General features: G+C 48.2%; 2 protein-coding genes and 1 long non-coding RNA gene across 3 annotated transcripts in view; all 3 read right to left on the bottom strand.

The window, feature by feature from the left end:
• TMEM116 (transmembrane protein 116) overlaps window positions 1-12,052 on the bottom strand; it is a 32,864-nt gene extending 20,812 nt beyond the window's left edge. Inside the window, exons 1-4 of the mRNA XM_053401234.1 lie at window positions 11,974-12,052; window positions 9,213-9,259; window positions 7,901-7,964; window positions 4,261-4,401 (exon numbers count right to left, since the gene is read on the bottom strand). Of these exons, the coding sequence (XP_053257209.1) occupies window positions 4,261-4,401; window positions 7,901-7,964; window positions 9,213-9,259; window positions 11,974-12,039 (318 nt within the window). The 5' untranslated portion in view covers window positions 12,040-12,052. The remainder of the gene's footprint in view (window positions 1-4,260; window positions 4,402-7,900; window positions 7,965-9,212; window positions 9,260-11,973) is intronic.
• Window positions 12,053-17,160: 5,108 nt separating this feature from the next.
• Window positions 17,161-20,406, bottom strand: LOC128420346 (endoplasmic reticulum resident protein 29-like). Its single transcript, XM_053401951.1, has 2 exons — window positions 20,402-20,406; window positions 17,161-18,700 (listed from the first exon to the last, which is right to left on the bottom strand). Exons 1-2 carry the CDS (start codon window positions 20,404-20,406, stop codon window positions 18,118-18,120), a joined length of 588 nt encoding a protein of 195 aa, XP_053257926.1. The 3' UTR covers window positions 17,161-18,117.
• A 1,364-nt stretch (window positions 20,407-21,770) lies between these two features.
• Window positions 21,771-24,574, bottom strand: LOC128419941 (uncharacterized). Its single transcript, XR_008331943.1, has 3 exons — window positions 24,462-24,574; window positions 23,084-23,130; window positions 21,771-21,840 (listed from the first exon to the last, which is right to left on the bottom strand). It is a non-coding gene; the product is annotated as an uncharacterized LOC128419941 (long non-coding RNA).
• Window positions 24,575-27,827: the final 3,253 nt, after the last annotated feature.

The raw sequence follows: 27,827 nt of genomic DNA, 5'->3' as shown, positions 1-27,827 counted from the left end.
AAATAAATTGTTTAAATTGTTATTAAGGAAATGATTATTTTTCTCCTTCCAATAAAGGCGAATTATAAACAGTTTACTTATTAAACCTCACAATAATTTCATAATTCACTGTTTATGTGTTTCTAATTGTACAGTATAACCAAATCAGTAATTTTTGATATAACTGCAAAAACTACTCTGAAAATTTATTATTCCAAAAAATGAAACCTTCATCTGGTTGTAAATATTTGGTCCTGCTAGCTAGGGATCAGGGGCAAATGAAGGTGTCATGAAACCCGGAGTGGGGTATTGCTACGTAGGTCGCATGGGCGGCGTCGCCCGATGGCTCACAGCGCACCGCTTCTCCCCACACACCCCATGCCACTATCTGTGTATTGGATGACCCCCGTTTTTTGGCATGCTTTTTGGATCTGCCAAGAGGTCCCTCTCTGCTGATCACAACCCCCAAGACGGCCTGTATGGAAGGAAGTGCCCTTTCAAGAATTTGAGCCATAGTCATGCCTGTCCAGCAGGTACTGCAAGGAACTTGGAGAGAAAGCTGTCTCCTGCCTTTAATTTCCTGGCAAAATTTGTTAGCAGACCTTGCAGCTTGGGTCAATTAGATGGGAATAAACGCTTACAGTTTCTGAAGTTCAAAGGCTTTATTCATGCAGGAATTATTGAAAGGATGAGTGGAGGTTGAGAGGGAGAAAATGGCAGACGTATCTCAACAAGTTGGGAGAGAACAACAAAAAAAATGGCTCAGCTTTTAGGGGTGGAATTAATTTAAACAAAGAGCTACAAATAAGTGCTTGCTCCACAAACGTGCCCTTTGGTAGTTGAAAGCAACACATGCATTAACTATGAATTCAAGGGAACGTATTTGCTTTACTCAAACAAATTTTTTACATTTGACCACTTTCTGAACCTAAGAAGAGAGCACCCTGCTGACTCAGACCAAAGGCATCCAGTATCCTATTTCCCACTTTGGCAAACCAGATTCTTCTGCAAGATTACCTACACAAATTACACACAGATACAGATTTAACTTGATTTGAGACACGTATGCACCCTTCGCATACTGATCGCGGGAGGCAGTTTACAAAGGGCCTCAAAGACGAACTTCTGGGTGCAGAGCCCAGGAATGTGGTTTGGCTAAACGCTCTGCCTATATTTATTCAGCATTTTGCTTCTAAACAGGGTTGTGGGCAATTTTTGTATACAGGCAAGATGCTCCAACTTCCTTTGGATGCGTAAACAGCTTAAGAATAATTCAAATGCTCTCTTAAAGGCAGAAGCAAACTAGGGACCGGGGGAAATGTCAGAAAGACCAGATGTGCTGCATGCCAGCAAATGGAAAAAATGAAAACACAGAAACAGGAAGATCGGATTTCCTGGCATGACTGATGATACATGTGGAACAATAAGCTTGAAGGTTTGGAAAACCAGTAGGCCACTGTCATTTAAAAAGAAAGAATATAGTGATTCTAACCAGGGACTCCTACAGCAGGGCTTGCAAAGGCATCCCGTTCAAGGAGTAGTCCAGGTTCATCCTAATTCAGACCACATTCACACCATGCACTGAAAACACTATGATACCACTTTAAACAGCCATCGCTTCCCCCAAGGAATCCTGGGAACTGTAGTTTGTGACGGGTGCTGATAGATGTTAAGAGATTCCTTTCCCCCTCCCAGAGCTACTATTCCTAGAGTACTTTAACCATCACTCCCTCTTCACAAGGAACAGCTCTCTGAAACCTGGAAGGCCAGCAGGAGTATACCTGGATTTAAAGTTTAAGAATATCTGGAGACTGGCTACCAGTAAGAAAATAACTCATAACAGGAGTGATAAAAATGACAAGAAAACTGGGCACATGTTATGCAAGATGGTGGCCTTTTGGGCAATATACGAATGAGTCTGGTCTTAAAGATAAACTCGTCAAAGCATCTTTGCCTGTATTATTATTATTATTATTATTATTATTATTATTATTATTATTATATACCACCCTATACCCGAAGGTCTCAGGGCAGTTCACAGAAAAGATCAACATAAAAACAACATTCTATATAATAAAAACAAAAACAACAATGCAATAACCTGCCCCCCAAAAGAGCCACATTTTAAAAGCGTATAGGATGTATAGCTATCATAAACAGAATGACCTGAACTGTATTCTTCCCTGGAAATGGCTATCTGTGATAGATAGTAAATAAATAAATAAATAAATTGTGCTCCCCCCGAGGCATTATATGCTGGAAATCTCAATAGTTTGTACAGATTAATTGTTATTATTTATGTTAATAAATAGGATTCCCTAGGATCTAGGGCAGGGGTAGCCAATGTGATGCTCTCCAGATGTTGGTCTCCAGCCCCCATCCTTCCAGGCTAATGGCTATCCTGGCTGGGAGCTGGAGCCCAGCCACATCTGGAGGGTACCACACCTGCTACGCCCGGAAGGAGAAATTTCAGATGCTGAAATATTGGGTTGACCGGCTCTGAATACACCCCGCCAGCACCACCACCCACAATTGTGAGGTGGGTATTTAGCATTTAGCTCTAGCTTCCAAACTGGGATCACAGGCACTTTGGACCCCGGGATCAAAGGCACAAAACACATCAGCACAGAAACACCAGTTACTGCTTTTCTTTGAGAGAGTGTTCTGCATGTTCGTTCCAGGAAGTGCACTGCAATTTTGCACCTGCTCACTGCCAGGTAAAGTCTATTGGCACAGACCCATGTTATGGTGCCTGAGACCCCGGTCAGAGCAGACAATTCTGGGCTCGGCAGGTTAATTTCCTGGTTTAGCTTCTTCCAACAAACACTTGGCAAAACCCAACCAACCCCACAGCCTTACAACAACCGCTGCTCTGATCTGCAAGTTTCTGGGGGCAAACAGGTATGTTTTAATCAAAGAGGCAACTGTCTTCTGCCTCCAACCCAGAGCTTTCCGAACTTTTCATGTTGGTGACAAACTTTTTAGACATGCATCATTTCACAACACAGTAATTCAGTTTTACTAGCAAGCCGGAGGTTAAACTAATGCCTTTCCAGCCCCGGGAGGAGCGTGGGGAACATTTGCGCGACACACCAACACACAAACGTGTTGCGATGCACAGTTTCGAAAGCTCTGGTCTAGAAGAACCTACTCAGAAGCTGGCTCAGCTCCTTGAAGCCACTCCTGCCCTCTCAGGGCTGCCTGACATGTTTACCAAACCACACCTGTTGTGACAGCTCAGCACCCAGCCAGCACACATTCCAGCTGGCGCAACCAAGGAGAAATTCCCAGTACAAAGTCTGCAAAGCACTAGAAAAGCGAGGGCAGTCTCAGAATTGGACAACTGTCTTGCTTTTGTAAAGATTGTCCAAGGAAGTCCTGATTCTCCAAAGGTGGACCAGTGGACCACTGACCATTTGATCACTGGTCAATTTCCAGCAGACCATCTCAGGCCTTCAGATGCCTTCAATTCATGTCAATTATTATTTTTTTATATGGCATTCTGCTTTTTGGGGGAAAAGGAAAACCTGATGGCGGCTAACAACTTAGAACACTAGTAAGTCCACAGTTGCAAAACCCCATGAAACAAACAAACAGCCCAATAAAACTGTATCAGAAGCAGGAAAAAATAACCAAGCATAATTAGTATAGAATTAGGAACTCAAAAGCCTCCTTGGACAACAGCCACATCCCTACTAAACAGCAGAAGGCTAACAGTGATGGGACCAGACTGGCTTCTCTAAGGAGTGTTTTCCATGAAAATGGAGCCACGTTATAGAAGGCCCTGCCTCTAATGGCCTTCTGCTTGACCACCTGTAATCTACAGTGGTACCTCGAGTTAAGTACTTAATTCGTTCTGGAGGTCCGTTCTTAACCTGAAATTGTTCTTAACCTGAGGTACCACTTTAGCTAATAGGGCCTCCTGCTGCTGCCGGAGCACAATTTCTGTTCTCATCCTGAAGCAAAGTTCTTAACCCAAGGTACTATTTCTGGGTTAGCAGAGTCTGTAACCTGAAGTGTCTGTAAACTGAAGCATCTGTAACCCGAGGTACCACTGTATTTGTTTTAAATGGGACTGAAGTTATCTTGAGCTTTGTCTAGATGAAGTAGACTCTGGAACATGGCTATGAGGGGATTTGGACCTGGGTCTCTCCCAGGTCCTAGTCCAACCCTCTAACCACTACAGCACCTTGGCTCCCTAGGCAGATTGCCGCTAGCACCACAGGCAGAAAAAACACTCTCCATCCCTGAAACAGGCCAAAGTGCCGGCATCCTTCTTACCTCTCCTGTGGCTTGTAGGTTGTAGCAAGCAGACTCCTGGCTTGCGGACGTGGCAGCCTCTTCATTGTAGAGGAGAGCCCCAAACAGCCAGATCATGCCCAGAAAGAGATCCAAGAGGCTCAAGTAGAACAAAGGCCGTCCCTGGAGAAGAAGCAGAGGGAGTGGTTGTTATTTCCTTATTTACTGCATTCACAACTCACCTTTTTCTCCAGGGAGCTCAAGGGGGAGCCCATGGCTTCTTCGCCTCCATCTTATTTAATCCCCATGACAACCCTGTGAAGCAGGTTAGGCTGAGAGGCACTGGCTGCCCCCCAGAGCTTCATGGCTGAGTTCAGGATGCAAACCCTGGTCTTTCCCAGGTCCCATTTCAACACTCTAACCACTACGCTACACTGCTGTGGCACTGTCCTCCTCCATGAATGTATCCAAAAAGGTAAAGGGACCCCTGACCATTAGGTCCAGTCATAACCGACTCTGGGGTTGCGGCGCTCATCTCGCTTTATTGGCCGAGGGAGCCGGCGTACAGCTTCCAGGTCATGTGGCCAGCATGACTAAGCCGCTTCTGGCGAACCAGAGCAGCGCACGGAAACACCGTTTACCTTCCCGCCAGAGCAGTACCTATTTATCTACTTGCACTTTGAGGTGCTTTCGAACTGCTAGGTTGGCAGGAGCAGGCACCGAGCAACGGGAGCTCACCCCGTCATGGGGATTCGAACCGCCGACCTTCTGATCGGCAAGTCCTAGGCTTTGTGGTTTAACCCACAGCGCCACCTGCGTCCGTATATGAATGTATCTAGTCTTCTTTTAAAGCCGGCCATCACTTCCTGCTGCAGGAGGGAGTTCCATACTTTAACGATGTACTGCTTTAAGTTCTGGTGCCCTTTCCCCATTCCACGTACAGAAGCCAACCACACCAGCGGTTGAATCCTGCTTCTTCATCGCCAATGAAGGGGTAGCATCTTCTGCTCCCAACCCCTCGAGGCAGCGGGTTAGATTAGGGCAGTGGTGGGCAAACCTGGCCCTCCAGCTGTTTTGGGACTACAATTCCCATCATACCCGACCACTGACCCTGTTAGCTAGGGATGATGGGAGTTGTAGTCCAAAAACAGCTGGAGGGCCAAGTTTGGCCACCACTGGATTAGGGGGTCCAGGACAGCCAGGGTGGCAACCAAGGGGAAATAGCTTGGTGGGTAGGATAACAGCCAGGAGGAACAGCTAGGTGCTGCTGCTACTTACCCCCAGCACCTGCTGCCTCAGGCAGGGGCCTCACTCTGCCTAATGATAGGACCGGCCCTTTGGGTTTCAGTTAAAATACTGCTATTGACCTATCTAATTTGCGGAAGCTTTAAGATCTGTCCCTTTGAGCTGGTTCTCACAAACAAATGCGCAGCCTTCCCCGAAAGGACCTCGTGGTCACTCTGGTTAAGATATGATGGTATATGAGCACTATAAATAAAGTAAAAAAAATCCATTCTCTAGCAGGAACAACTGTGGGAGGGGCAAACATTTCAAGATTACATGAATTAGTCTTTGGCAGCAAGCAGTCTTGCGGCTCATGAAAGGCTAACCAATTTATTACAGCACAAGGTTCTGTGGCCGAAGTCCACTTCATCAGGGGCAGGAAATGGATTCTTGGTCGGCAGATATTTAACCTTTGTATATCGTATTGTTGTTTCATTGCTATGGCTGATGCAAATAAAGTTTTAACCTGTAAACAGAGTTTGAATGGTCATGAAATGTGGGAAGGACCCTCACTGGGAGAGGAATCCATCGCCTCCCTTCATAACCAAGCAGTTTTGGTCACGAGTTCTAATCCTACAAGCATTCTTTGAAATCCCTCTGTTGGGGTAAGGAAACTGTTAAACTGCATAGTAGCCATGGGGGGCTGAAAAGAGCACCTTCACATTTGACACGCACCAAGTTGTCTTCTTGCTCTTTGACCACATTCGCCCCATACATTTAAAGTGCTATGATACCGCTTTAAAAAAACCATGGTGCCCCCCCAAAGAATTCTGGGAGTTATAGTTTGTTAAAAGTGCTGAGAGTCGTTAGGAGGTCCCCTTATCCCCCTTCTCAGAGTTACAATTCCCACAGTTCCCTGTGGAGAGGAACTGAGGGTTAAGCCGCTCGCTCTCAGAACTGTGGCTCTCTGATGGTTCCCTCACTACCCTTAAAAAAACTACACTTCCCATAATTCTTTGGGGGAGGGAAGCCACAACTCTTTAAAGTGGTACCCTAGCACTTTAAATGTATGGTTCCAATGTGGCCTTTTCTATGTGGATGCTGATTGTAGCAACAGCATGCATGTATGTGAAATTTGAAAAACGCAATAAATATTTCGAATTCTATAAATATATATTTTAAAAATGTATCTACATCTGAAGGGTCCGAGATTGTGGGAACCTGTGCTTAAAAGCATCCTTGAAGCCATGAAGAATGAAATAAAAAACCCATTTTTTTGCTGTAATTCCAAGGTTTGTAATAAAGTTGCTGGTTTCCTCGCTCACTGTGTGTGTCCCCCGCCAGCTTCTATGGTGTGACACACAGACATAGGTGGCATGGCAGACAGAAAGTCAACAGGAGAAGTTTCTCTGCACAGGCATGCAGTGAAAGACTTTGTCTTTTTTTCTATTATTGCATTTATGCAACCATCTTTTTTTCTCTCCAGGGATCTCAAAGTGGTTTGCTTCTTCCTTTTCCTTTTCCTTATTTAATTCCCACAACAGCCCTGTGAGGCGGCTTAAGCTGAGAGAGGCAGCGACAGGCCCAAGGTCACTTCAGTGAGCTTCATGGCTGAGAGGGAATTTGAACCCTGGTCTCCTTGCCATGAAGCTCACTGGGTGATGGGGCCCGTCACTGCCTCTCAGCCTAGCCTACCTCACAAGGTTGTTGTGGCGAGGGGCAGAACCATGCACACCACTTTGAGCTCCTTGGATAAAAAAGTGGAATATAAATGCAAATGGTGATGATGAAAATAATAAGGTAAAGGGACCCCTGACCATTAGGTCCAGTCGTGACCGACTCTGGGGTTGCGGCGCTCATCTCGCTTTATTGGCCGAGGGAGCCGGCGTACAGCTTCCGGGTCATGTGGCCAGCATGACTAAGCCGCTTCTGGAGAACCAGAGCAGCGCACAGAAACGCCGTTTACCTTCCCGCCGGAGCGGTACCTATTTATCTACTTGCACTTTGATGTGCTTTCGAACTGCTAGGTTGGCAGGAGTAGGGACCGAGAAACGGGAGCTCACCCCGTGGCGGGGATTCGAACCACCGACCTTCTGATCGGCAAGTCCTAGGCTTAGTGGTTTAACCCACAGCGCCACCCGCATCCCTCAATAATAATAATAGCAGCCGCTTAATTGCCAATGGAGGAGATGACTTCCTGCCAGGGGCTGTGCTCTTGCACAGCTTATAACAGGGCTCTAGACTGCTGCTCTGAAAGGAAACAAGATGATGATTCAGCCTCTGGAGTGAAATATTTGTTTTAGCAACTAGGAGGGAAGAATGCCCTTGAAATTTTTAAACATTCTTCATGGAGATTGCTGCCCCTCCCTTGTGAGCTGCTTACATAAAGTGCAATTGAGCTTAATTCTTTTTTTAAAAAAGCAATAAAAATAAAAAACATTAAAAGAAATTCCCTTACCTGGGGGGATCTGGCTGTATTCTGGAGCATTGCATAACCAATCAGCGAACTGGACCCTATTACGCTGTGGGAACAAAGAGTTGCTTGGATGAGCAGAAGATTACCTGACATTTAACGGAGGGAAAGAAGTAGGTGCATGGGGGGTGCATGTCAGTTTTTGGCATTGCACAGGGTGCCACTGAAATCTGAGACGCCAAGGTCCACCACTGTTGCCAACTTTCCTTCTGGTGGGGCTCTCATGCCTTGAACAGCAGGTGGCCATCAGAAATTCTGTAGATGACAGTTTCTGCATCATTGAGCCTGCATGGTGGAGAAAGCTTATCTGCCGAATTTCTGCTTAAAGGGCGTAGGACAGGGGTTGGCAAGGTTTACCTCGCCTGGGCCGATTCACTCCAGCAGAGATCCTTCCGTGGGCCAGATCACACGTTCACCTGCGATTTCCAGTGCCGGCGCAAATGCGGTTTCCGGCACTGCAGAAGCGAGTCCCTGTGCTGCACTGCGCTGGTTTAGCGCAGCACGTGGGGACTCACTGAGCGGGCAGCTCAGTTCGGGGGCAGCTCGGGGGCCAGTTAAACGATCCCCAAGGGCCGCATGTGGCCCACGGGCCTTAGGTTGCCTACCCCTGGCATAGGAGCATCTCCAGGAAAAGAAGTTGATGACCGCTTGAGCTCTTGCTTTTGCATTTCTCTCTCTCTCTCTCTCTCTCTCTCTCTCTCTCTCTCTCTGCCTCACACACACACACACACTCACACACACACAGCCTATTCCTTGCTACTTCCAGCTTCCACTGCCTTAGACAAAGCATGCAAAGGAGGACTGGTATATGGAAAGGGTTGCCAACATTTTCCCCAAGCCTCATTACTGTGCTTTTAGCAGTGGCTTGATCTGCGTTCAGTAGAAGGCAACCAAAAATACTTCACTTCCTCCTGCAAAAATCTGCACCTGCCAACTTTTGCTGAAGTTAATGGCACAAAGATAATGTAGCGACCCAAAGCATACAAAGTCTTTGGACAAATGCACCTCAAGGCCAACAGGGACAGAGAAAATGTTTTAATTTGTCAAAACTACTGGCTGATGACATGTTCATTTCATTCATTCAAAATGTTCATCTTCCGCCTCTCTGACACTCAAAGTGACTCACAGCAGGCTTTCAAAATAAGTAAATAAAGAACATCAGCAATGGCCAGTAAAAGAGAAGAGAATAAATCCTCAAAGAATTTCAGAGCTATTCTAAAAGGAGAGACCAGCCTCTGGTGGGAGGTTCTCCATCAGTCCCAGGTTACATCTTTAGAAAGAAGAAGCTTTGCAGTACCTCAAAGTAGCCATGACTGCTTGGATCCAGTGGATGACAGGAAAGATCTGGAGAGAAGAGAGAGCAAAATGAGATGTATCCCTGCATGACCACGGGGTAGCTCAGTCGGTGCTGGTATGGCCAAGGCTGCAGGTTCAATCCCCGTACGGGACAGCTGCATATTCCTACATTGCTTAGAGTCCCTTCCAGATCTATGATTCTATGATACAGCCTTCAACAACTTGAAGACTGAGATGTGTTGGACTACAACTCCCATCAGCCTCAGCATGTATGGTCACATGACACTGGGGCTGATGGCAGGTGTAGTTCTGCACATATACAGTGGTACCTCGGGTTAAGTACTTAATTCATTCCGGAGGTCCGTACTTAACCTGAAACTGTTCTTAACCTGAAGCACCACTTTAGCTAAGGGGGCCTCCCGCTGCTGCCGTGCCGCCGGAGCCCGATTTCTGTTCTTATCCTGAAGCAAAGTTCTTAACCTGAAGCACTATTTCTGGGTTAGCGGAGTCTGTAACCTGAAGTGTATGTAACCTGAAGCATATGTAACCCGAGGTACCACTGTAGAGGGAACCAGGCTGGCAAAGCAATGCATTGTGGGTTGCACTTGGTTGCTGAACATGTGGATATACTCAGAGCCAGTGTGATCAGGGGGAGGCCCATGCATGCCGCCTCGAGTTCCTTGGAGGAAAAAGGTGGGAAATACATGCAATAAATAAGGGACTTCTTCACATGGCATGGAGCTGTAACTATGGAATTCGCTCCCGCAAGACGTAATAATGGATGGCTTTAAAAGGCATTTAGGCAAATTGGTGGAATGTAAGGCTACTGACGGGCAGGGATGTGGGTGGCGCTGTGGGTTAAACCACAGAGCCTAGGGCTTGCCGATCAGAAGGTCGGCGGTTCGAATCCCCGCAACAGGGTGAGCTCCCGTTGCTCAGTCCCTGCTCCTGCCAACCTAGCAGTTCGAAAGCACCTCAAAGTGCAAGTAGATAAATAGGTACCGCTCCAGCGGGAAGGTAAACGGCGTTCCCGTGCGCTGCTCTGGTTTGCTAGAAGCAGCTTAGTCATGCTGGCCACATGACCCGGAAGCTGTACGCCGGCTCCCTCGGCCAGTAAATTGAGATGAGCGCTGCAACCCCAGAGTCGGCCATGACTGGACCTAATGGTCAGCGGTCCCTTTACCTTTACCTTTAAGGCTACTGACAATGATGGTCATATATTATGCCAGCATTGGGAACTAACTGAATTCCCCTGGTGAGCATCACAAGTAGGGAGAGGGCTACTGATCTCAGGTTCTTGCTTGTGGGATTTCCACTGGGGCCTCTATGGGACTTGGATTAGATGGGCTTCCTTTGGTCTGAGTCGCTGTCAGCCTCTTCTGATGTCCTTGAAATGAAGACTCCATTGAGCTAATAACCTACTTGTGGCCCCATCCTTCATGCATTTGGCTAATCCACTTTTAAAAACATCAGAGTCAGCAGGCAGCACAATGCCAGGGCATCCTGTGGCAGTGAGTTCCATAGTTATGCCGCGAGTAAGTTATCATTTTTATTACTTTTTATATTTTCATGGCTGCCTGCCAATAGATAAATGTGCCCCAGGAGGCTTACAAACAAGGCAACACTTAAAAATGCAACCTTCTGTATTTGCCTCGTTAACAGAAGATGGACTCAAATCCAAGTTCTGCTAACTGAAGCATAGCTTGAACCTTTCCAGCTGCTGTGCATTCGCCTTACAGTGGTACCTCAGGTTAAGTACTTAATTCATTCTTAAGCTGAAACTGTTCTTAACCTGAAGCACCACTTTAGCTAATGGGGCCTCCTGCTGCTGCTGCACCGCTGGAGCACGATTTCTGTTCTCATCCTGAAGCAAAGTTCTTAACCTGAAGCACTGTTTCTGGGTTAGCCGAGTCTGTAACCTGAAGCGTATGTAACCTGAAGCATATGTAACCCGAGGTACCACTGTACTTTTAAAAGCATTTAAGGACTCAAAGCAGTTCCAAATTCAAACAGGATATGTGCACTCATTGTCATCCTACTAATATTTGCACAGAGTCCAGCCTGCAAAGCAAATTGGAGAATCCTGATGGAGAATCCCACAAAATGCAAAATGCACGAGGGAAATCTAGCAGGAGGAAAGTTGTCTCAGCCACCCAATTTCCTCTAGTTTGTTCTGGATACATATCCGCCGCCACCACCCCCACAAGCTCCCTGGAAGTTCTAGCAATTTAAGAGTTTGGGTGGCCACTTTTATTCTGCCCACAGCCTCCAAACCATTGCACGTTTTCGTCAGCCTGAGTATATTGCCGGTGTAGCTGAGGGCGTGCTGTTGTTGCTGCACAGCAGAGAGTGCTATACCTCTGATTCTGACGAGAGCACCTGGCCCTGAGGACCAGTAGCCCTGGATGGCCAAACCTGAGCACAGAAGGGAGAGGGAGGGGCAGCTAAGCGGAGGAAGGATGGATCTTTCCACGCAGAGGACTAGAAACCTGATTAGGCTGCAGGGAGCAGCAAGGAGCCTGCACAAGGGACTCCAGAAGCAGCGGTGGGTTTCTCCATTGGAAAAGGCATGGGTAACTCTTCTGAGGGGCAAAATTCCCCATTCTGCTCAGAAAGGGGTCTTTTCTCTGCTCAGAAAGCAAATTGGGGGGGGCTGACTTCTGGTGGGGAAAAACGAGGGTGATCCTGGGCGGGCGAGAAGGAAGGAAGGACTGGAGTCAAAGAGGTGCGGGGTCTCCTTGGAGAGGGAGGGCATCGCTTACCTGCTGGGTCCAGGCGTCCTGGGTGCGGAGCCCCGCGGAGGCAGCGCCGGGCGCGGAGAAAGCCATGCTAGCCAGGCGGAGCAGCGCCCTCCTCCTCCCCGCCCCGCCCGCCTTCGCTGGTCCCGCCCCAAGCCGCGCAACCTCCGCGCCCCCTTGGAGAAAAGGAGGGGAAACCAGGCGACGAGCGGGGAGTGGAGAGAAGTGTGAAAGCAGAAAGTTACTGGTTTGATGATGCTGTTGTTGATGATGATGGAAGGAAAAAAAGGACCGGAAATTTTAAAAGGTCAGAAGTAGTGAAATGGGGAAAAAGAGGGTTTTTAGACAAACCAAAGAGCAAATAAAAAGGAAAAAAAGACCCTCGATAAAAGTGGGAAGAAACGGCAAGGAAATTTCTCTGCAGATCAAAAGCAGGAGCAGCCCCAGGGCTGTGGTCGCCGTGGGTTGGACTAGATGACCCTTGGAACCCTTTGCAGCACTATGGGTCTAGGATCTCTAAGCCTCCATGCGGACCCCGCGTCAGGGGTAAAGCCATCCATTCCAGAGGCGCTCGCCTGGGGAGAAGGACGATTATTTTGCTGATCTCCAGAATTTATTGAGCATCGACAACCACCTACCCGTTTTTCACAATCCCCCAGAATAACAGGAGGAGAAACCAGCCGCTACAATTCCCTGAATTTAAACTGCGGTCCCTTCTACTAATGAATCAGTATCTCCATCTGCTGGTCGCCGCGCAATGCTCTCCAATGCAGTTATGCCCCTGTCGCCTTTTCCCTGTCATCTCTGCGACAAATAATATTAATAAATATAGACCACCTTGCCAACAAAGGTGCGTACAGTTAAAGCTATGGTTTTCCCAGTAGTGATGTATGGAAGTGAGAGCTGGACCATCAAGAAGGCTGATCGCGGAAGAATGGATGCTTTCGAATTCTGGTGCTGGAGGAGATTCTTGAGAGTCCCGTGGACTGCAAGAAGATCAAACCTATCCATTCTGAAGGAAATCAGCCCTGAGTGCTGATTGGAAGGACAGATCCTGAAGCTGAGGCTCCAATACTTTGGCCACCTCATGAGAAGAGAAGACTCCCTGGAAAAGACCCTGATGTTGGGAAAGATGGAGGGCACAAGGAGAAGGGGACGACAGAGGACGAGATGGTTGGACAGTGTTCTCGAAGCTACGAACATGAGTTTAACCAAATTGCGGGAGGCAGTGGAAGACAGGAGGGCCTGGCGTGCTCTGGTCCATGGGGACACAAAGAGGCGGACATGACTAAACAACTAAACAACAACAAATAGACCACTTGAGTTTTTTTTTTATTAACCAGGATTAATCATATCTTCTGAACATTGCGCTGATTAGGCAAATGTCGTAAGGAGGCCAAGGTTGATTAAATCTATTGGTCCTGCTAGCTTAGGGAGGATGGGAGTTGTAGTTCCAAAAACTGCTGGAGACCCAAGTTTGGGAAACCCTTGTCTAAATCTATCGCTGGGGGGTGGGACTTATTCACATGGCATGGAATGAATTTCTGGAATCTGAATTAACTGGGGTAGTTGGTTGTTTTTAGAATCTGGACTTAAGAGTCTTGTAATTTGCACCACTTATTTCAAAACGTAGTAAGCTAGAATTGTTGCATTTGTGAGTGGGACTGATTCTGCCAAATTGGGGGGGGGGAGCGCAGAGACCTCAGCCCCCAAGTTTTGCCGACAAAACATGGTGATATAATCACAGGCACCATATGGCTTTAATGTTAAATTTGCATCCCACCTTAAAGGTAAAGGGACCCCTGACCATTAGGTCCAGTCGTGGCCGACCGGGGTTGCGGCGCTCATCTCGCTTTACTGGCTGAGGGAGCCGGCGTACAGCTTCCGGGTCATGTGGCCAGCATGACTAAGCCGCTTCTGGCGAACCAGAGCAGCACACGGAAAGGCTGTTTACCTTCCCGCCGGAGCGGTACCTATTTATCTACTTGCACTTTGACATGTTTTCGAACTGCTAGGTTGGCAGGAGCAGGGACTGAGCAACGGGAGCTCACCCCGTCGTGGGGATTCGAACCGTCGACCTTCTGATCGGTAAGTCCTAGGCTTTGTGGTTTAACCCACAGCGCCACCCGTGTCTCTTGCATCCCACCTTACTATATAATAATATGTCCAAGACAAATTAGGCAGTTTCATGGTGGGTAGGACTTCAGGTGGCTAAAGCTCCCAATGGTTGAATCCATGGGTAGGCAAACTAAGGCCCAGGGACTGGATCCGGCCCAATAGCCTTCTAAATCTGGCCCGCCTACGGTCCAGGAATCAGCATGTTTTTACATGAATAGAATATGTCCTTTTATTTAAAATGCATCTCTGGGTTATTTGTGGGGCATAGGAATTCGTTCATTTTTTTCTTTTTCAAAATATAGTCCGGCCCCCCACAAGGTCTGAGGGACAGTGGACCGGCCCCCTGCTGAAAAAGTTTGCTGACCACTGAAATCCAACCGCAGACAAATGCAGTGTGCGTCCAGATACATTGCTGGGTGCAAAAGTGGAAGGCACCTGAGTATCCTCTGCTCATGAGCCTGCTGGACACATCTTCTGGACCACAACAGGAATCTGGGCGCTGGACCGGATGGGCCTGTGGCCTAAGGATGCAGCTGGACTCTGAATAAGCTCCTACCCTAAGGGGCTGCGAGACAAAAATGTTCTGTAACATGGCAGTGAATGAATGACTTGCTCAACAAAATTGTCAAGAGTGGGGAGGGTGGGAAGAGCGCAAAAAAGGAGATTTGTGAGTACACCAATCCTAGCCCAGGCTCAAAGAAAGCTAAGAGAACACACTGGGTCTTTTTAGGCAGGCGCCTCTGCTTAACTGTTTCTTAAGAATTAAAGGGAAATACTGATTTGGGATTTCCCCCCCTTTTCAAAACCCAATAAAAACAAGTTAAAACAAAAAAAGCACCAGTCCCAGCTATATGAGACCTGCCCCTATAGTCCTGCTCTTTGCTTCCTATTATTGCGAGTGTATTTTTTGAAAATCAAAAATATTTATAATTGCAAGGAAGTACCGAAGGGAAATTTTTCCTAATACCGTATTTTCCGGCCTATAAGATAACTGGGCATATAAGACGACCAACTTTTCCTGTTAAAATACAGAGTTTGGTATATACTCACCATATAAGACTACCTCCGCCTGCAGCCAACTAGAGGCAGCCCCCCAACCTAAAGCCCGCCAGGGGCAGAGCGCGCACCCCTCCACTGCCTCTGCCATCGCAGCAGCAGCCCAAGGCGAGGCGAGTGAGCCCCGGTCAGCCGTCCAGCAAAGCGGCAGGCTGCGCTCACCAGCTGGTAGTTCTGGCAGTTCTGGGGATGCCCGGCTTCTCGGAGCCGCGGCCAAAGCCGCGCACCACCTCACCGTGGGAAGGGGAGGCTGCCACGGTTGCTGCTGCTTCAGGAGGCGACCAGGGATGGAGGGGGGGGCGGCTCTTACCATCCTTCTGCCCGTTGCCATTCCAAGCCAGCCGTCACCGCCGCCACCTGCCATACCCGTCGTATAAGACGGCCCCCGACTTTGGAGAAGATTTTCCGGGGTTCAAAAGTCACCTTATACGCCAGAACATACGGTACTTGTTATTTCAGAACATCACAAATAAAATCCAGGCTTTGCAAACTTAAAAGGAACTCAGAGAGAGATGTGCCAACCTGGATTCACCGCTCTCTCATCAAAACAGGCACTTGTGACTCCGCTCGAGTGAGCAAGTCTTTTGTGTCTTCTTGAAATGAGCCAGTGTCTTGTCCTTCAGTGGAAAATGAACACTAAAAAGGAGAAGCCCTGCTGCTTTGGCCCAGTCACTTGGGGCAGAGGGACAATTTCAGGCTGTCAATCAGATCTGTTACTTCTTCCGCAGACTTCTTGAGCACCTTTGAACCAGGAAGAGCCAGCAGTTGACACAAGTCTTTGTCTGTTTGGACAAGCGTCCCTCCAGCTCAGTCTCCTGAAACAGGAGCAGCTATCCTTTCCTAGCCCAAGGGCTGTTTTCTTGTCAAAAGTATTTAATTTTTAAAGAAAAGCACAGCTCCCAAGCAGGCTTCAAGCACAACAAACAGGGCCAGCTCAAGACATTTTGGCACCTGAGGCAAGCCACAAAACGCCTTCAAGCAGCGTGCCACAGCCGTTGCTGCCACTGGCAGTGGTGGCAGCAGGCAATGCATTCCTTAGGAGGCCAGATCTGCTGCCCGTGTGGATCCTGCTGCCTCAGGCGGCTGCCTCACCTTGCCTAATGGGTGGGCCGGCCCTGACAGCAACTCTCCCTTCATTCTGCTTCCAGCAGTACAGCCATCATGGCTAGTAGACGCGGACAGCTAAAAGGACAGATTTCTTCAAACTGTGCATAGCTGGCCTGTGGAACTCTCTCCCACAGGAGGCAGTGATGGCCAGTTACATCCTTAAGGAGGGGCAATCAAAAGGAATTGGGCAAGTGAGGCAGTTCAGTTCCTGCTCACACCCAATTCTCTCCACTGAGAGTGAGGTGGACACATATTGTTTATGTGTGGGGATCTGGTATTGGGCAAAGATTTCAGCGTCACCAAAAACACACACAAGTTTCTAGATCATATGATGGTACGGATCGGCTCTGAAGCTTGGTGAAACTGAAGAGGACTGGAGATCAGAGCTCTCGAGTCAGGTCTCCAGACATCAGCAGGGTGATGTCCGAAGGTTTCCCCTGCTACACGGAGGGCCAAGCTAGGGACAGCACAGGCGGGATTCCCCAACCAGAAGTCCCCATGCTTCCATCCTGGTTATTTTATTTTAAAAAGCAGCTGCAGATTTTCATGCTTGATTTGGATTAGGCTGCAGCACAGCACAGGGGAGAGGGTCTAACCTTTTGCCTCGCTCTCTCACGGCCCCAATCCAAACTGCCAACCCCATTGTTGTTGGTTTTAATAAAGGGAAGAACACGAACTCCAATCTCAGCATTCCCACCTTGGGCAGTTTGTTCTCAAGCACTTAAAAGTTTATTTAAAACAAAAAAGGGAGGAAAATCAATCATATTGAAGTGCCAACTTCCACAATCAGTTCTCACAAATCGCAAACTGCTCTGAGCAAGAGTTCAGATCGAATGAGAGCTCCATTTTCTTTCGCTCAGCACAGAGGGCAACGCTAATCTTGTTGACAAAAGCAGCAAGAAATGGGGGGGGGAAATAATAACCCGACTGTGAATTTTCCGCCCAATAACCTTTATTAGCAAATTAAGTACCCATGTAATTCCCCTCCAAAAAACATTTTTGCAAATACTGGTCAGTAAAGAGACGAACGCCATTTTTGCCTCCCCATCTCAAATGCATGTTTTGCTTTGGCCAAACCTGGGCTCCCAAAAACACACACACACACACACACACACACACACACACACACACACACACACAAATGATTCCACCTCCTGCTTGCTCGGATGGTTGAATTCCTCGGCGCAGATCACACAAAAACAGGGAGGGCGTCCATCTTCTTCCACTGCCCGCCAGAACACCAAGCAGCATTCTGAGGGCGGCCATTTTGAGCTCACCATGCTGACTGCAGCCCGCCATGAATATCTGGCAACTCTCCCCACCCAATGACTCAATAAGCCTTCTCTTTTGGTTGTGGGCCAGCTGGCACGGTCCACAACGTTACAGGCCTGGTGGGGCCAGGATTGCCTGCACCTTGAGAATTCAAGCAATGACAACTGGTCGCCTCGTGTTCCAAGTGCAGCCATTTTGAAAACCCCACCAGTGAAGAAGATGCTGCGCAAAGTCCTGAGGGCGGCCATCTTGGAAACACGACTGGCATGGACAACACCTGTGAGGAGAAGCCTTTTTCTTAGAGGAGGAGAAAAGGGAAAGGAAAATTATTTATTTTTTTGCCTTTTGAAACAAAGGATTAACGGATCTTCTACCTGCAATGCTCTCAACAGCGCTGGGAACGATGGCAGTCTCCGTACTGTTCTGAGTGGCACCTAAGGGATGCCTTTCGTTCAAAATAAAAGTTTAAAAAGGGTGTGCATGTGTGTATGTGGGAATCTTCTCTATGACGGGAATTCATTAAAAGAGAGCGGGGCATTTTTGCTTGCATGAAGGAGCACCAGATTGGGACCTCGACCCACTTAAGATTCCACGGAGCATGCCATTTCTAGCATGTCAAAGTTCCTCCTTCTCCTCCTTGGTCTTCTTCTGGAAGGAAGCAAGGATGTTCAAGCGCTTCTGGAGTTCCTCCTTCTTGCCCTCGCTCATTTTGTTCTCCTCAATGAGCTTGCTGATCCGGGAGACTTCGCTGGCGGCAAACTGGTCTCCCTGGGCGAGGATTTTGCTCATGACCTTGACGTATTGCTCCGAGGACTTCTGCTCTGTCTCCTTCGCCCTGGCCAGGAGTTTCCGCCCTTCTTCCAGGAGGGCTTGGCGCTCCAGCTCTTCCGTAGCACCCACAAATTTGCTGGCCAAGGTGTCAAACTCCTTCAGGCACCCCGGCATCCCCATGTAGATTCCCCGGCTCTTCAGCCAGCGCTGCAGGGAGCTCGCTTTGACCTGCCCAGGGTAAGGCAAAGGGTTGTCCAGGTCGCCATCTTGGAACAGGTAAAAAACCGGGTAAGCGTCTTTATCAAGCTTGTACTTCTCCCCCAGTTCCATGTTCAGCTTGTCACCATAATCTGCGAACAGAAGACCGATAATAAAACAGTAGGACTTGAAAATGAGGCTATGGCTGCCTGAGGCTATGGCTGCGATCCTACAATGCCCAATGGGAAACCCAAAAACTCATGCAACATGTTCCCAAACAGCTGGGCCACTGCCAGTATAGTCCACGATCAAGATTGTTAAGTGTTGCTGTTCAGCAACATCTGGAGAGCTGCGGTTTAACCGCCCTGGTTTCAGTGAATAAACACGTACTAGTCTTTCTCACTGAAACCTGTGGGTTTTTAAAGTGTCTAAATCTGGACTATATCGTTTTTCATTTTGAAATGTTCTAGACTCAGAACAGAGGAGCTGAATCCTATACCCACACAGAAGTAAGCGCCACTTAATAATAAAATAATAAATAATAATAATAATAATAATAATAATAATAATAATAATAATAATTTATTATTTATAGCCTGCCCATCTGGCTGAGCTTCCCCAACCACTCTGGGCGGCTTCCAATTGAGTGTTAAAAATAATACAGCATTAAATATTAAAACTTCCCTAAACAGGGCTGCCTTCAGATGTCTTCTAATAGTCAGGTAGTTGTTTATTTCCTTGACATCTGGTGGGAGGGCGTTCCACAGGGCAGGTGCCACTACTGAGAAGGCCCTCTGGTTCCCTGTAACCTCACTTCTTGCAATGAGGGAACCACCAGAAGGCCCTCGGCGCTGGATCTCAGTGTCCGGGCTGAACAATGGGGGTGGAGACGCTCCTTCAGGTATACAGGACCGAGGCCATTTAGGCCTAACTTAACTTAATGGGGATCTCTATTCTGGGGAAGCACCATATTATTATTACAATTAATTCCTTAATCGCCTTCTAAACCACTGTCTCAGGGCAATTCACACGTAAGATAATTAAAAACAGATAAAACCACACACACACAAAACCAAATACTGTTGAATAAAAGGCTAAAATCCTGACCAGTGAACACATGGTAAAGACCCATCTAGCCAGTAGGGAAAGCCTGCCCTTTGTGGAGGGGAGAATCCCATATCAGAACCCCCCTGCTTGCAATGGGAGATCACTGCTCACTTGTGTAAAATCAGGGATTCCCTTGGGCCGGTAAAGGCGTCTCCCATTTCCATAGCAAAACGGAAGGGGGTTGTGTGTGTGCTTAGGAGACACCTGTGCGGGGCTGGCAAACAGCAATTGTCACACAACATGCCTTGCACATTCCCAGGCAAAGTGATAATGCAGAAGGAGCGTGCACAGACACACACACATCAGTAATAATAATAATAATAATAATAATAATAATAATAATAATAATAATAAAATTTTATTTATACCCCGCCCTCCCCAGCCAAGACCTGGCTCAGGGGGCTAACAACCAATAATAAAAAAAAGTTGATTAAAATACAATTAAAAGATTAAGATACAACATTAAAACAATTAGGGAGCAATCTCTTCACAGGAGGAGAAAGGAAAAAGAAAGAGGGGGAGGGAATCAAACTGATTCTAAGCCAAAGGCCAAGTGGAACAACTCTGTCTTACAGGCCCTGCGGAAAGAGATCAGATCCCACAGGGCCCTGGTCTCAAGAGACAGAGCGTTCCACCAGGCCGGAGCCAGTGTTGAAAAGGCCCTGGCTCTGGTTGAGGCTAATCTAACTTCCTTAGGGCCTGGGACCTCTAGAGTGTTGCTATATATGGACCTTAAGGTCCTCCGTGGGGCATACCAGGAGAGGCGGTCCTGTAGGTACGAGGGTCCTAGGCAGTGAAGGTGCTTCCTCAAAATACCCCCTACCTCATACCTGAACACACTGCAAGCCTTGCAATCTCTCTCTCTCTCCCCATCCCTGCTCCTTTTAAGCAAACACACACACAGAGGGTTTCCTGTGATTCATTGGTGCAGTCAACACGAATAATTTTGCAAAAAGCAAAACGCAACCAGAAACTTGCAAAACGGCAGGAGACACAACAAATCCTATGGAATGTGTTGTACCTCCACTGTCAGCTGCATCAGGCACCTGACTACCAGCTGCCGAGAACTACAGGTGCTCGAATCCTGCTTGCGGTTTTCCCATTGAGGCATCTAGCTGAGAACAGGATGCTGAGCTAGATAGGCCTTCACCCTGATCCAGCAGCAAACTTCTTACAGTGCTACACTTTCTCCTTCTCTGACAAGGAGCAGATAAATGGAATGAGAGTGCCCACCGTTTTTGCAAGCTGCTTTCACCTCCCTGCAACCAAGTCCCCTGTTTCTCTAAGGTTCCAAGCTCCTCCACCCCATCACAAAAAAATCAAGTTTAGAAATAATGAAGCACCGTATTTTTCGCTCCATAAGACACACTTTTTCCCTCCTAAAAAGTAAGGGGAAATGTGTGTGTGTGTTATGGAGAGAATGCAGATGGGAAAAGCCCCCAAGAGCCACATGCGCGTGCCACGCGGCTCTTGCGGGCTTTTCCCTGAGGATGGAGAAGGGCTCTCGCTGGCTTTTGCAAGAGGTGGGGGAATTCTCCCACCTCATAGAAAAGCCCGCAAGAGCCGTGCTCCCTTTAAAGAGCACATGGCTCTTGCTGGCTTTTGTGGGAGGTGGGGGAAGGGACAGAGGGCAGCCCCTCAGTCCCTTCCCCCACCTCCCACAAAAGCCCCCAAGAGCCGCGCGGAGCTGCCCTTCTCCCTCCTGGGGAAAAGCCTGCAAGCGCCACACACACGCTCCTCGTGGCTCGTGAAAGGGAGCGCTGAGCAGAGCCTGGGATGCATACAGGCTCTGCTCAGCGCTCCCTTTAAAAATATTTTTTTTCTTGCATTCCCCCTCTAAAAACTAGGTGCGTCTTATGGTCAGGTGCGTCTTATGGAGCGAAAAATACGGTGAGCACTGTGTTTCTGGCTGTGTGTAGCACCTTTTCTCACTCCACCCATATAACATAAAAATCAGTAATGACTAGCGCTCTCAAATATGGTTTCCCTGCTCCTCAAATCAAAATTTGCATGGAATTTGCATGGGAGTGGGGAACTTAGGAAAAAATCCTCCTGCAGACTGGGCAATGGCAGGGGGAAAGAGGAAATTAAAGCCATGCCTGTCTCTTCTACCTCTCTCTAAGCATCTTCAACACAAAATCTTCCCCTAAAAAAGCAATAAAAATAAAAATTAAAAACATTAAAAGAAATTCCCTTACCTGGGGGGATCTGGCTGTATTCTGGAGCACTGCATAACCAATCAGCGAACTGGACCCTATTACACTGTGGGAACAAAGAGTTGCTTGGATGAGAAGAAGGTTACCTGACATTTAACGGAGGGAAAGAAGTAGGTGCATGGGGGGTGCATGTCAGTTTTTGGCATTGCACAGGGTGCCACTGAAATCTGAGACGCCAAGGTCCACCACTGTTGCCAACTTTCCTTCTGGTGGGGCTCTCATGCCTTGAACAGCAGGTGGCCATCAGAAATTCTGTAGGTGACAGTTTCTGCATCATTGAGCCTGAATGATGGAGAAAGCTTATCTGCCGAATTTCTGCTTAAAGGACGTAGGACAGGGGTCGGCAAGGTTTACCTCGCCTGGGCCGGTTCACTCCAGCGGAGATACCTCCATGGGCTGGATCGTGCGCATGCCTGTGATTTCTGGCAGACATGAATTCCGGCGTCGGTGCAAACGCAATTTCCGGCACTGCAGAAGCGAGTCCCTGCGCTGCGCTGGTTTAGCACAGCACGTGGGGACTCGCTGAGCGGGCAGCTCGGTTCGGGGGCAGCTCGGGGGTCAGTTAAACGACCCCCGTGGGCCGCTTGTGGCCCATGGGCCTTAGGTTGCCTGCCCCTGGCGTAGGAGCATCTCCAGGAAAAGAAGTTGATGACCGCTTGAGCTCTTGCTTTTGCATTTCTCTCTCTCTCTCTCTCTCTCTCTCTCACACACACACACACACACACACACACACACAGCCTATTCCTTGCTACTTCCAGCTTCCACTGCCTTAGACAAAGCATGCAAAGGAGGACTGGTATATGGAAAGGGTTGCCAACATTTTCCCCAAGCCTCATTACTGTGCTTTTAGCAGCGGCTTGATCTGCGTTCAGTAGAAGGCAACCAAAAATACTTCACTTCCTCCTGCAAAAATCTGCACCTGCCAACTTTTGCTGAAGTTAATGGCACAAAGATAATGTAGCGATCCAAAGCATACAAAGTCTTTGCACAAATGCACCTCAAGGCCAACAGGGACAGAGAAAATGTTTTAATTTGTCAAAACTGCTGGCTGATGACATGTTCATTTCATTCATTCAAAATGTTCATCTTCCGCCTCTCTGACACTCAAAGTGACTCACAGCAGGCTTTCAAAATAAGTAAATAAAGAACATCAGCAATGGCCAGTAAAAGAGAAGAGAATAAATCCTCAAAGAATTTCAGAGCTATTCTAAAAGGAGAGACCAGCCTCTGGTGGGAGGTTCTCCATCAGTCCCAGGTTACATCTTTAGAAAGAAGAAGCTTTGCAGTACCTCAAAGTAGCCATGACTGCTTGGATCCAGTGGATGACAGGAAAGATCTGGAGAGAAGAGAGAGCAAAATGAGATGTATCCCTGCATGACCACGGGGTAGCTCAGTCGGTGCTGGTATGGCCAAGGCTGCAGGTTCAATCCCCGTACGGGACAGCTGCATATTCCTACATTGCTTAGACTGTATGATCCCCAGAGTCCCTTCCAGATCTATGATTCTATGATACAGCCTTCAACAACTTGAAGACTGAGATGTGTTGGACTACAACTCCCATCAGCCTCAGCATGTATGGTCACATGACACTGGGGCTGATGGCAGGTGTAGTTCTGCACATATACAGTGGTACCTCGGGTTAAGTACTTAATTCATTCTGGAGGTCCGTACTTAACCTGAAACTGTTCTTAACCTGAAGCACCACTTTAGCTAATGGGGCCTCCCGCTGCTGCAGTGCCGCCGGAGCCCGATTTCTGTTCTTATCCTGAAGCAAAGTTCTTAACCTGAAGCACTGTTTCTGGGTTAGCCGAGTCTGTAACCTGAAGCGTATGTAACCTGAAGCATATGTAACCCGAGGTACCACTGTACTTTTAAAAGCATTTAAGGACTCAAAGCAGTTCCAAATTCAAACAGGATATGTGCACTCATTGTCATCCTACTAATATTTGCACAGAGTCCAGCCTGCAAAGCAAATTGGAGAATCCTGATGGAGAATCCCACAAAATGCAAAATGCACGAGGGAAATCTAGCAGGAGGAAAGTTGTCTCAGCCACCCAATTTCCTCTAGTTTGTTCTGGATACATATCCGCCGCCACCACCCCCACGAGCTCCCTGGAAGTTCTAGCAATTTAAGAGTTTGGGTGGCCACTTTTATTCTGCCCGCAGCCTCCAAACCATTGCACGTTTTCGTCAGCCTGAGTATATTGCCGGTGTAGCTGAGGGCGTGCTGTTGTTGCTGCACAGCAGAGAGTGCTATACCTCTGATTCTGACGAGAGCACTTGGCCATGAGGACCAGTAGCCCTGGATGGCCAAAGCTGAGCACAGAAGGGAGAGGGAGGGGCAGCTAAGCGGAGGAAGGATGGATCTTTCCACGCAGAGGACTAGAAACCTGATTAGGCTGCAGGGAGCAGCAAGGAGCCTGCACAAGGGACTCCAGAAGCAGCGGTGGGTTTCTCCATTGGAAAAGGCATGGGTAACTCTTCTGAGGGGCAAAATTCCCCATTCTGCTCAGAAAGGGGTCTTTTCTCTGCTCAGAAAGCAAATTGGGTGGGGGGCGCTGACTTCTGGTGGGAAAAAACGAGGGTGATTCTGGGCTGGCGAGAAGGAAGGAAGGACTGGAGTCAAAGAGGTGCGGGGTCTCCTTGGAGAGGGAGGGCATCGCTTACCTGCTGGGTCCAGGCGTCCTGGGTGCGGAGCTCTGCGGAGGCAGCGCCGGGCGCGGAGAAAGCCATGCTAGCCAGGCGGAGCAGCCGCGGGAGCGGCCGGCCAGCGCCCTCCTCCTCCCCGCCCCGCCCGCCTTCGCTGGTCCCGCCCCAAGCCGCGCAACCTCCGCGCCCCCTTGGAGAAAAGGAGGGGAAACCAGGCGACGAGCGGGGAGTGGAGAGAAGTGTGAAAGCAGAAAGTTACTGGTTTGATGATGATGCTGTTGTTGATGATGATGGAAGGGAAAAAAGGACCGGAAATTTTAAAAGGTCAGAAGTAGTGAAATGGGGAAAAAGAGGGTTTTTAGACAAACCAAAGAGCAAATAAAAAGGAAAAAAAGACCCTCGATAAAAGTGGGAAGAAACGGCAAGGAAATTTCTCTGCAGATCAAAAGCAGGAGCAGCCCCAGGGCTGTGGTCGCCGTGGGTTGGACTAGATGACCCTTGGAACCCTTTGCAGCACTATGGGTCTAGGATCTCTAAGCCTCCATGCGGACCCCGCGTCAGGGGTAAAGCCATCCATTCCAGAGGCGCTCGCCTGGGGAGAAGGACGATTATTTTGCTGATCTCCAGAATTTATTGAGCATCGACAACCACCTACCCGTTTTTCACAATCCCCCAGAATAACACGAGGAGAAACCAGCCGCTACAATTCCCTGAATTTAAACTGCGGTCCCTTCTACTAATGAATCAGTATCTCCATCTGCTGGTCGCCGCGCAATGCTCTCCAATGCAGTTATGCCACTGTCGCCTTTTCCCTGTCATCTCTGCGACAAATAATATTAATAAATATAGACCACCTTGCCAACAAAGGTGCGTACAGTTAAAGCTATGGTTTTCCCAGTAGTGATGTATGGAAGTGAGAGCTGGACCATCAAGAAGGCTGATCGCGGAAGAATGGATGCTTTCGAATTCTGGTGCTGGAGGAGATTCTTGAGAGTCCCGTGGACTGCAAGAAGATCAAACCTATCCATTCTGAAGGAAATCAGCCCTGAGTGCTGATTGGAAGGACAGATCCTGAAGCTGAGGCTCCAATACTTTGGCCACCTCATGAGAAGAGAAGACTCCCTGGAAAAGACCCTGATGTTGGGAAAGATGGAGGGCACAAGGAGAAGGGGACGACAGAGGACGAGATGGTTGGACAGTGTTCTCGAAGCTACGAACATGAGTTTAACCAAATTGCGGGAGGCAGTGGAAGACAGGAGGGCCTGGCGTGCTCTGGTCCATGGGGACACAAAGAGGCGGACATGACTAAACAACTAAACAACAACAAATAGACCACTTGAGTTTTTTTTTTATTAACCAGGATTAATCATATCTTCTGAACATTGCGCTGATTAGGCAAATGTCGTAAGGAGGCCAAGGTTGATTAAATCTATTGGTCCTGCTAGCTTAGGGAGGATGGGAGTTGTAGTTCCAAAAACTGCTGGAGACCCAAGTTTGGGAAACCCTTGTCTAAATCTATCGCTGGGGGGTGGGACTTATTCACATGGCATGGAATGAATTTCTGGAATCTGAATTAACTGGGGTAGTTGGTTGTTTTTAGAATCTGGACTTAAGAGTCTTGTAATTTGCACCACTTATTTCAAAACGTAGTAAGCTAGAATTGTTGCATTTGTGAGTGGGACTGATTCTGCCAAATTGGGGGGGGGGAGCGCAGAGACCTCAGCCCCCAAGTTTTGCCGACAAAACATGGTGATATAATCACAGGCACCATATGGCTTTAATGTTAAATTTGCATCCCACCTTAAAGGTAAAGGGACCCCTGACCATTAGGTCCAGTCGTGGCCGACCGGGGTTGCGGCGCTCATCTCGCTTTACTGGCTGAGGGAGCCGGCGTACAGCTTCCGGGTCATGTGGCCAGCATGACTAAGCCGCTTCTGGCGAACCAGAGCAGCACACGGAAAGGCTGTTTACCTTCCCGCCGGAGCGGTACCTATTTATCTACTTGCACTTTGACATGTTTTCGAACTGCTAGGTTGGCAGGAGCAGGGACTGAGCAACGGGAGCTCACCCCGTCGTGGGGATTCGAACCGTCGACCTTCTGATCGGTAAGTCCTAGGCTTTGTGGTTTAACCCACAGCGCCACCCGTGTCTCTTGCATCCCACCTTACTATATAATAATATGTCCAAGACAAATTAGGCAGTTTCATGGTGGGTAGGACTTCAGGTGGCTAAAGCTCCCAATGGTTGAATCCATGGGTAGGCAAACTAAGGCCCAGGGACTGGATCCGGCCCAATAGCCTTCTAAATCTGGCCCGCCTACGGTCCAGGAATCAGCATGTTTTTACATGAATAGAATATGTCCTTTTATTTAAAATGCATCTCTGGGTTATTTGTGGGGCATAGGAATTCGTTCATTTTTTTCTTTTTCAAAATATAGTCCGGCCCCCCACAAGGTCTGAGGGACAGTGGACCGGCCCCCTGCTGAAAAAGTTTGCTGACCACTGAAATCCAACCGCAGACAAATGCAGTGTGCGTCCAGATACATTGCTGGGTGCAAAAGTGGAAGGCACCTGAGTATCCTCTGCTCATGAGCCTGCTGGACACATCTTCTGGACCACAACAGGAATCTGGGCGCTGGACCGGATGGGCCTGTGGCCTAAGGATGCAGCTGGACTCTGAATAAGCTCCTACCCTAAGGGGCTGCGAGACAAAAATGTTCTGTAACATGGCAGTGAATGAATGACTTGCTCAACAAAATTGTCAAGAGTGGGGAGGGTGGGAAGAGCGCAAAAAAGGAGATTTGTGAGTACACCAATCCTAGCCCAGGCTCAAAGAAAGCTAAGAGAACACACTGGGTCTTTTTAGGCAGGCGCCTCTGCTTAACTGTTTCTTAAGAATTAAAGGGAAATACTGATTTGGGATTTCCCCCCCTTTTCAAAACCCAATAAAAACAAGTTAAAACAAAAAAAGCACCAGTCCCAGCTATATGAGACCTGCCCCTATAGTCCTGCTCTTTGCTTCCTATTATTGCGAGTGTATTTTTTGAAAATCAAAAATATTTATAATTGCAAGGAAGTACCGAAGGGAAATTTTTCCTAATACCGTATTTTCCGGCCTATAAGATAACTGGGCATATAAGACGACCAACTTTTCCTGTTAAAATACAGAGTTTGGTATATACTCACCATATAAGACTACCTCCGCCTGCAGCCAACTAGAGGCAGCCCCCCAACCTAAAGCCCGCCAGGGGCAGAGCGCGCACCCCTCCACTGCCTCTGCCATCGCAGCAGCAGCCCAAGGCGAGGCGAGTGAGCCCCGGTCAGCCGTCCAGCAAAGCGGCAGGCTGCGCTCACCAGCTGGTAGTTCTGGCAGTTCTGGGGATGC

This window comes from Podarcis raffonei, chromosome 8 (assembly GCF_027172205.1).
Source record: "Podarcis raffonei isolate rPodRaf1 chromosome 8, rPodRaf1.pri, whole genome shotgun sequence".
Taxonomy (NCBI): domain Eukaryota; kingdom Metazoa; phylum Chordata; class Lepidosauria; order Squamata; family Lacertidae; genus Podarcis; species Podarcis raffonei.
The sequence above is the reverse complement of the archived record's forward strand: the minus strand, read 5'-3'. Positions and strand labels throughout refer to the sequence as shown.